At 43.4% G+C, this 10,134-nt stretch overlaps 1 protein-coding gene across 1 annotated transcript; it reads right to left on the bottom strand.

The window, feature by feature from the left end:
• Positions 1-1,220: 1,220 nt before the first annotated feature.
• LOC124670483 (casparian strip membrane protein 1-like) lies at positions 1,221-2,087 on the bottom strand. Its single transcript, XM_047206978.1, has 3 exons — positions 1,750-2,087; positions 1,522-1,645; positions 1,221-1,436 (listed from the first exon to the last, which is right to left on the bottom strand). The coding sequence occupies exons 1-3, from the start codon at positions 2,085-2,087 to the stop codon at positions 1,221-1,223; spliced, it is 678 nt and encodes a 225-aa protein (XP_047062934.1).
• Positions 2,088-10,134: the final 8,047 nt, after the last annotated feature.

Below are 10,134 nucleotides of genomic sequence, written 5' to 3'. Positions count from 1 at the left end.
TCTCTCAAGAACAATTTTGTAGACGACGAGGAGACATACAAGATTCCGTTAGGTTCAGGAGACCATGATATGGAGTCAGGCTCATGATCTCATCTTCACTAGTAGGATCAAACAACAAGGACTCGATCATTCTTGCACCCAATGTGTTGTCAATGGTAGTTGGTTTGGTTGGCATGACATTTTGATGGCTTGTCTTTCATTTTCAGTTTTTTTGGTTTTATTGTATTTTTCCTTGATGTCTTGAGTGGATGTTGCATAGGCCAGGTATATTGATATCATCTTAATACTAAGTATTTCATTTTATCAAAAAAAGAATAACAAGAAAAGGAACAAGTATAGTACATACTAAGCACCTGAAACAAAGGATCGATGTATTCTTGCTCTCCTCGGTTTTCCAAAAGGATCGACGAGGCACTAACCCAATTTCATACCAATCCAACCATGACCCACACGCCCGTATCACAAAGATATCTTTTTTGAAGTATGTGGTATTCCATTAAGGTGAAAAGTTCTACAAACTCAAGCCTCACGGGAACTACCAAAAACAATGTGCTGCATTGGTAACTTTGCATAAGGAATTTCAAACAAATAAATAGCAAGAAATCTCAGGCACACACCGAAACTATCGGCCATTTCCAACCACTAGCGCAGCAAAACATTCACCAGAAGAAGGTATGAAAGGTATCCATCATTGCTTGAGGCGGGGAAACACCATCGTTGTCAAGGTTTTTTGAAAAAGAAGACTACGGATGCCGCACACGTCGAGGCACATGTCGTTGTGGCATGTTGGCCCGGGGATCTTCCTCGTTCCTTTTTGGCTCCAGATCCCCGCCTCCCGTCGATGTTTTGCCTCCCTTGCCGGCTTACGCGGGGGGAAGAGGGGATAATTGGGGAAGGGGTGAAATCTTTGTGCTATGTACACGTGGTACGTCTCCAAACAATTTCAACTGAAGTAAAAGAGTTCAACATTTCGTAACACGACCTTGTATTTCGAAGAAATGGAGATACATGAATTAACACTCCACTGCCACTTGGCACTTAGTCGCCAATATGCTCACAATTACACGTACTTACTAGTAGAAACATCAGAAAGGGAAACTGCTGACGATGCGTGCAAAGCGTACAGAAACAAAGAAAACATATGTAGGCGCGATTATAACTGAACAAAGACTGGGTTGCAGTTGCAGCATCTGGACGACCGGACGAAGCCAAGGCTGATTTCAGCGTTTCCTGATGGCGAAGGCGGCGAGGACGACGAGGAGCACGAAGATGAAGACGGAGAGGAAGGAGGCGACGACGGCGCCGCTGGTGCGCTGGCAGAAGCCATGGAACTGCATGCAGATGGGCACCCAGTTGGCGCGCTCGCTCCCGTTGTGCGCCAGGGCCACGATCGCGGTCGCCGCCGCCGCCGCAGCCGTCAGCAGCGCGAGCACGATCTGCGTACACACATGCAACGTTTAGCTGCCCGTGCGTGTGCGAGACTGCGAGTCACTGAGTTGTGAAAGATGAATGGTTAATTACCGTGTCGCTGACGAGCAAGAGAAACCTCAGTATGGTGGTCTGAGGACGCAGTACGATGACGGCGGAGAACGGGAGGGACAGCACCAGGTATCCCGCTGCCACCGCGCTCGCCACCAGGAGAAACCTGCACGCGTACGCACGCATATATGAGAACCAGCACGCATTCGCCATTAACTAACTTGATTCGGAGCGTGGCCAATGATGATGATGATGATGATGGGTACTGACAGGAATGCCGGGAAGTCGTCGAATCGGGCGCGGAACTGGTAGAACTCGGTGAAGACGGAGAGCGTCTCGTCGGACGTGCCCGTGGCGATGGCCGCCGCGAGCAGGGGTCCGAACGCCGCGATCCGCAGCAGGAAGTCCAGGAATGCCATGCAACGGCTGCCGCGGTCGCTCCGGTGGAACAACCGCATGGGAAAACTGCGCGCCGTTGTCTTGGTGGCCGCGGTCGGGGCAGCCGGAGGCGCGGAGGGGGCCGCCGCCCCTGGGGCCTTGGAGGGCTCGCCCTGGCCGGGGGCGACGTCGTAAACGGGGAGGACGGTGGCAGCCTCGCTGGTGCTCATGTTTGATTTGGTGCTTGTGTGGAGATCAATGGAGGGGCGCGATGAGAGGAGAAGGCTGCCGGGGTTTATGAGATGAGATGTGCTTGGTTTGATTTGATTGGTTTCAGTGGGAGAGTGTGATTTATAGATGTCCTGCTGGCTGCTGGCCATGGCCATGGAGTTGAAAAGTTTGTGCAGAAGTTGGAGGATGTGGTTTGTGGTTTGGTTTTGGGTTTTGGGTTATGGGAGTGGCTGAGTTGGGGTGGTTGCCAACTGCTCTGAAATGCAAGCGCGCCAAGGACTAGTTTTTGTTGCAGATGCAGTGGTTTGACGCTACTGCACTGGCCAGCTCAGAGCGATGGAATCATGCATGGAATGAACTGCCTCAACATCTGCTCTACCAACACTGATGTTTTCACTTATTTAATAGTACTTGGCAAAAATTGTAAAATAGGTTCCAAACAGTTCACTACATGTAATATGTCACACAAATTTGGAACGGAACTCAAGTATGTAGCTGAGGAAACAAAACAAAAAAAGACAAACTCAGGCCTTGATACAGTTAATGTGACAAATTCACAGGCCAATTGCAGCTATCCACTTTTGATGAACAACGATTAGCAAGCGAAATTCAATTGTAGGGCGATCCCTCTTTGACGCTTGTTGGATCCGTTAGGGCCACAAAACACACCGGATGTCCCTCACAGCTAGATGGTAAGCAGGCTGTCCCAGGTAAGTACCTTTTCTCTTGTTGGGAAGCTTCTAGATGCTTCTGACCCATTTATTGTTTTTCAAAGTCATGAACAATTTTCAAATCCTTGAATATTTAAAATACATATTTAAAAAATCACAAACATATTTTCAAATAAGTGAACAGTTTTCAAATTTCCGACCCATTTCCAAAACGTCATCACTTTTAAATTTCACTAATGTTTTCGAAACTATCAGAAAAACTAGACGTCCCTAAACAATAACAAAAAAACTACCATAATAAATTTGTGCGTCCATAATAGATATATACAATTCAGAACCTACGAAAATACCATTTATTTTTGTGCAACTACAGATGGAAACATCTATTATCTTATATTCAAAGTATTACATTAATTATCTCTTATGTGTGTCATCTATAGATCCGATCCGGCCGCCTGCCTCTCCTCTAAACCCTTGCCACCACATCTCCATTATCCCACCCAACAGTTGACAGGTCATCGCCGGCTTTGCTTGCCGTTTCAACATCGGGAGAGGTAGGGACACATGATCTACTCTTGGCGTTGTAACTAGGTCCCTAAAGTTAGGGTTTGGTCGTGCTGTTTAAGCAATGGTGGACGTTGCGTCAAATAATGGTACCCCCAAGTTCTACTCCATCTCGTTGGTGTGGTTGACAATGTCTAAGAGTTAGTGGGTCTTTTTCTTAGCCATGCTTGTGTTCTAGTTTTGTGTGGTGTTGGTCTGGCGGCATGTTGATATTGTTGGAGGTATTCTCGTCTTTCAAACCATGGGTGAGCGTCAGTTGAGCCATTTGCACCCATCGATGATTCTATCCCCTAGTGTTTCAATTTCTTCCCCATATCTAGTCATATGCAGCAGGTGAATACGGTGGTGAATTTTACGAGGAATATCCCTCTACAGGTTTGTGTGAATGACTAAATTACCGCTCTACCTTTTTTTTCTTCTGCAGCGGTGCGACGACAACATAGCAAGCAGTGGCCGATTCATTTGAAGCTGATTTTGCTAGGGAGATTGGATGTATTTCTACGCTTTTCAATTCCTATCTATACATGTGGGCACAATTTTCCTACTACTAGATGTGTCCTTTGTAATATTTTCTTTGGTTAATATATTCTGGATGTCCGCTCTCAATAGAAAATGGGTGCCATATGTTTTAATTTTTTTCTTGAAACATAAATTTATGAAAAAAATGAAGTATGATGTATCCAAGACGGTAAGACACTAAGCAACCAAACGATCCTAGCATGGGGGTATTTACATGCAACACTATGAGAGAACAAAGATGATGTCATCATCATTATTTGCAAGGCTCAAAATGTTTATAATTCAAGCCAGAAATCTGTCTATGAACCGTCATCAGTATCGACTATATCTCAGTGAGAGCTTTGAAAGTACATCCTATATTATTTATTTAATTTAATCAACTTCTTAACTACCCTAGTTAGATTTAATTTTTTAGTTTTACTTATTTTTTATTTTTATATTCTGAACTAAAAATGTAAGGAATTGTTTTGCTTTCTTATTTTATTTCACCATTTGAAAAATAAAAAACATTTAGCTACCTTATTATTCTATATTAGGAATTATATGTGCTAATATGAAATAAGGGAATATCATATTCCATATTCCACAAAGAATGGTACGTATGTCAATATAGTTTTCCTTTGTCTTCTCTGTTTTAGAAGTGGCTGTTTTTCTTCTTCTATATATTAGTTGAATAAAGTGTCAAGCATTACCTTCAGGACAAAGTAAATATTCTGTAGTTGCTTGATTATTGATTTTTTCAACGTTTTTCCACGTTTTTCGGCTTGCTCGAATTATTTCATGACTTACAAGCTTGTAAAAAATGAAAAGCTTACATATTATACTATACATTCTCTTTTCCCAAGTTATTTATTTTTTAGGGTGTCCAATTCCTCTTATAAAATCCATCTAGTCGTTGTTTTCTAATATTTTTTTTATTATGACTTGTTTTGTGTGGTATAGATATAATAGAAATATTTACTAAGCATAAAGGTAACAACTATATTTTTGTTCACCTCATACACTTGTAACAACGGAGCATCAAATTTTATGTTTATTCATAATTTAAATAAATATGGACACCACCAAATTGGAGAAATAAGTGAAATATATGTTATTGTATATGGTAAATAAAATGAGCTTCAATTATCAATTCTTTTGTGTCTATATAAAATAAGGTTATTTAGGGTTTGAAATTAAAATATACACGTTCTTGAATATGTAGTATGGAACATTTAATGAACTATTTCATGTTGGCATGTTTATCTTCAACTTTGTGCATTAATGTTGTTCTCTATATGTCAAGTTTGAGTATAGACATACAAACATTATACTGTGTATGCCAAACATACAAACATTTGTGTATATGGTTTTGTGTATGTCGAACAAAAGTTGATGTACCCATTGGAAAGTTCCTTGAGTGTGCGCAAATGTTCGCCTGGCTCTCATGGAGACTTGCAAGGGAATGTCGGTGGTGGGTCCTAGCAACTTTGCCGCATGGCAGTTTTTTATAATTGTCTTCCACCATGCACTTAAAGATCCGATGGCTTTCGATATGTTCACAGTTCACTCCGTGAGACTAAAACTTTTACGTTCACTCAATATAATCGAGTCTTTAAATTATGGAAATGATTTTTTCCGTACTGTTTGTACAACTGATTCATGTGATTAATCATCAATAAATAGAAAATGTCAAACTATGCAGGGTGGAGGACTGATCCCCAGACTATACGGCCATGGCACCATGCCCGGCGTTTAAACACTTTCTTTTGCGCTCGCTCGTTGTTTTTGGCAATGGCGGCTTCCTAGCCTTTTTCTTGTTGAAGGCATTTGTTGGAGATTAGACATTCTCGGTAAAAATCGGGTTAGACTGAACGACGTGCACTGTTTACTTTCTACCGGTGTTGTTTTGGAGAACCTTTTTCGGAGTATAGGTGTCACCACCAAAAAATAAGATATGTTTGCATTCTTCCTTCCCGTTATTAGTTTAGGAAAGTGCAAAGTTTTTTCCTTTAATTTTTTGGGACATTTCAATAACTCTTCAACCCTACATGATTCAAAATCATAATAATAGTAGGTCAGATGAAAGTTTGTTTGGTTACACGATAGGAACAGCCAAACTCATGAACATACAGAAGCTTCTCTGAGATGCTAGATTGAACATAAATATTTCTTCCGTTTTATGAAAACAAAAGGTTCTCTTCAAATTCGGGTGAAGTGTGGTCCATAAGAAGAGTCATCATCCTCTCATAGGAAAATTTCGAAGGTAAATTTCGAAGGTAAATTTCGAAGGTATAGCAACACAAACCATCATCTTTAAGAGCAGTAAAATCCCAAATACAAATTCTCAAAGTTTTGTCAATGAAGAATAAATAAAACTACGGAGTACAAGTCTCTGCAGATGTTGACTGAATCACTAGATCACATCCTAGGCTCATACTACAGAAAAAACCTGAACTTACGATTGACGCCAGCGTTAACATCGGTCGGCATAATCGGCTCGACGCCTACGAAACTCCAGCCGTCCATGCTGCTGCTACTGCTGCCGTCTGATTCTTGGCGACGCTGCTCCTCTGAATCTGATACATCGGAGTGCTCCTCCGTGGTCGAGCCTTCCTCTTCTGAAACTGGCAGATCGGGGTACTGCACCTCCGTGGTCGAGCGTTCCTCCTGTGAATCTGACAGATCGGAGTGCTCCTCCGTGCTCGAGCCTTCCTCCTCTTCATCGTCGGACGCAACAATGTCACTTGAATTCTCTGCAGGAACGTCGTCAGTACCTTCGGCATCTCCGGCAGCATCCCCGGCGAGACCAGCACCCTCCTGACTATCGTCGACAGAACTTTTGCCATCTCCGGCGACATCCCCAGCAACATCAGCACCGTCGTCAGTACCTTGGGCATCTGTTGCCACGTCCTTAGCGAGAGCAGCACCCTCCTGACTGTCGTCGTTGTGCTCCGATGCACCCTCATCCGACAAGTAAATCGCCCTGTCCAGAAAGAAGGCGGCCTTGGCACAGAGACACAAGAAGAGAAACGCGCCCAGGGAGAAGTCAATCACGAGGTAGGTGCCGACGACCTTGGCAATGTCTATCGCCAACACCTTCATCGCAAGGCGGCGCCACTTGTACAAGTCCCCGTGCGCTCCGTCTTCCCACGCCATGTAAGCCTGCTTGGCCGCCGCGACGTTGAAGATGGATAATGACGCGAGAACGAACGGCCGCATGTAGGCGATCAACAGGCCGTCAATGCCGAGCGTCAGGATGAAAAGCGTCGACAGATACTCCCGAACACACTGAGACTCCTCGCCATTGACGGCTGCGTCGCCGGCCGTCCGTCTTGGTTTGGCCGTGTCGCTGCTGCCCGTTGTGTCGATGTCGTAGGAACCCCACAGGTAGACCCTCTCGGCCTCCATGAGCGCAAAGCCGCACAGCGCGGCCAAGCATGGGAAGCACGCGGCAAACGACGCGATGCCGCTGCAGATGCCGCCGATGGTGAGCGCTTGCGCGCCGTACGAGATGATCGCCGCGATCCAGACCACGAGCAGCGTGGTGCCCGGCTTGGAGAACGCCTCCTCGTTCGGCGGGGACGTCCTGATGAGCCCCTTGACGCCCCTCCAGCTCAGAACCGACGGCGCCCGGCTTCTTGCCTCCTCGAGAGCAGTGTTCATCAGGGCGGTCGCCACCAGATTGGCCACGCCAGCTGCCAGGCGGAGCCAGAGGAAGGCCGCGACTGCAGCCTCCTTGGCTTCGCTCAGGTTCTCCTTGGCCTTCGTCAGCAAGGCCTGGATCGCGTTCGAGACGAAGGCGTGGGCGCGGCGCACGCGGTCCACGGCGGCGGCGTAGATGGGCGCGGCCAGGGGATCGTCCCTGATGGCGTCGCGGACGGTGCGCAGGTCTCCGATCACGACGGCGTCGACCTCGCGGAAGAAGCCGTCGATGAGGTTTGGCGACAGGGCGCGCTCTAGGAAGAGCGAGGAGACGAGGACCGTGACGGCGAACGCGAGGGGCTTCGAGCCGTACGAGGCGGTGACGAGCAAGAGGCCCGACGAGACGAGGAGCGAGGCCGGGACGGCCATAGCGCGATCCGATCACGGTAAGTCGGCGCGCGGCGGGCGGTGAGTTCGCTTGCTTACCTACGTGATCGAGTACTGTTATGGTGCGAAAAGAAAGGGGTCCGGCGCGTGTGTATATATGGTACGAGCAGTACGATAGCTTATAGGAGTCGGTATCGAACTCTCCGATCGATGGTTGACGATGATACTGGACCTGATCGAGAGAGAGGCGAACACGGAGGGGAGTTGGGAAAACGATATTAGAGGAGTTCAGATTTTGGAGGAAAAGCTTAGCCTTTACGCGAGCGCCGCCGAATTCTTCTTTCTCAAGGAAAACTTAATACTGTAACAATTTACTAACAAGATGATTTGTTCCTCTCCGACTGCCTCCAGTTTTTGTTTCTTACAAATCGGTAAATTGACCAAAGAAAAACACTTCACGGGGATAATCGTGACAACAAACAACAGCAATTAAGGGATTCCAACCAACAACCTGCTGCTCCACCTCCACAGTGGGGGGTGCTGTATGCCAACCTGGTCGGCGCGGACGAGGCGCCGCACACCCCCCAGGCGGGTTGTTGGGCCGGCCCAACATTTCCAGTTATTTTTTTGCTATTTCGTTTTTTTCTGTTCGATTTTTCTTTTTACGTTTTTTAAAAGCTGATTCTTTATAAAACCGATTTTTAAAATCTTGAATTTTCAAATTTAGTTTTTTTTGAAATTTAAATATTTTCAAAATTTGAACATTTTTCGAATTTGAAACATTTTTCTAGATTTTTTTCTCGAAATTTGAACAATTTTTGAATTTTAACATTTTTTATTTTGATTCAAAATTTGAAAATTTTCGAATATGAACATTTTTTAAAAATTTGAACATTTTTCACGTTCGAACGGTTTTTAAATTTGAACGGTTTTCAGATTTGAACGGTTTTTAGATTTTAACGATTTACAAATTTGAACGGTTTTTAGATTTGAACGGTTTTCAGATTTGAACGGTTTTCAAATTTGAATAGTTTTCAGATTTGAATGGTTTTCAAATTTAAACATTTTTTAATTTAAACATTTTCTCAATTTAAACAATTTTTTAAAATTAAAATTTTCGAATCTGAAAAAATATAAACAAAACCGAAAAAAGAAAAAAGAAAAGAAAATAGAATAAGAAACCAGAAAAAAAAGAAGGAAAAACGAACTACTACAGACTAAACAGACGTAAATGGGCCTGGCCCATACCCGACCAGGGGTGTGCGGTGGCCGGTAGCCACCGACCTGGTCGGTGTATAGGTTTTCCCTCCACAGTCGAGCGTATAGCTCGGCACGGCTGGGCCTAACAAAGCCCAGCTCTGGCAACAATGGGCCAACTCATCTCTCTCCATTTTTTAATTATTTCCCCTACTCCCTTGAGTTTGCTTGCCCCAGCCCTATTCTCCGCTCAACGCGGGAGTGAGCGATCGCTCCGCTCAGAGCGGGATCGAGTTGGGCCGGCCAAGTAGCGACGGAAATGGTTTTCCTTCGTTTTTTTTTCTTCAGTTTTCTCATTTTCAACTGGTTTTTTATATGGTTCTGTTGGTTTTTTTTTCTCCAGTTTTTTTATTTTGCCGAATGGTTTTTTCTGAACTTTCGAAAATTTGTTTTTTTTTGAATTTGAGCGTTTTTTAAGTTTCAACATTTTTAGATTTGATTTTTAAAAAATTTGAACAATTTTTATGTTGAAACAATTTTTATTTCGAACACTTTTAGATATGAACATTTTTCGCGTTTGAACTATTTTCAGATTTCATAATTTTTAAAAAAATTGCATACTTTTTAATTTGAACTTTTTTCAATTTGGAACTTTTTCATATTTGAACATTTCGAAATTTGAAGAAGTTTAGATTTAAAAATTGTTTTGATTTCAAAAACATCAATATTTTTAAAATTGTTCAGGTTAAAGAAATGTTCCTTTTGGAAAATCATTAAAATTTGAAAATTGTGTAGTTTTTAAAATTGTTTAAATTCAAGAATCGTTCAAATTAAAAAAGATCAAATTAGAAAATCTTTCAAATTTTAAAATGTTCAAATTCATAAATCGTTCAAACTTAAAATTGTTCAAATTCTAATTTTTTCCGTTCACGGCATATTTCCGTTCACGACATATTTCTGGTCACAACCTTTTTTCTGTCCCGTTCACGATATTTTTTCTGTTCACAACTTTTTCTTTTTCACAATTTTTTTGTTCTTCGCAAATGTGTTCATGGCATTTTTATGGGCACCTTCCTTTTATGTT

This window comes from Lolium rigidum, chromosome 7, assembly GCF_022539505.1.
Source record: "Lolium rigidum isolate FL_2022 chromosome 7, APGP_CSIRO_Lrig_0.1, whole genome shotgun sequence".
Classification (NCBI taxonomy): domain Eukaryota; kingdom Viridiplantae; phylum Streptophyta; class Magnoliopsida; order Poales; family Poaceae; genus Lolium; species Lolium rigidum.
The sequence above is the reverse complement of the archived record's forward strand: the minus strand, read 5'-3'. Positions and strand labels throughout refer to the sequence as shown.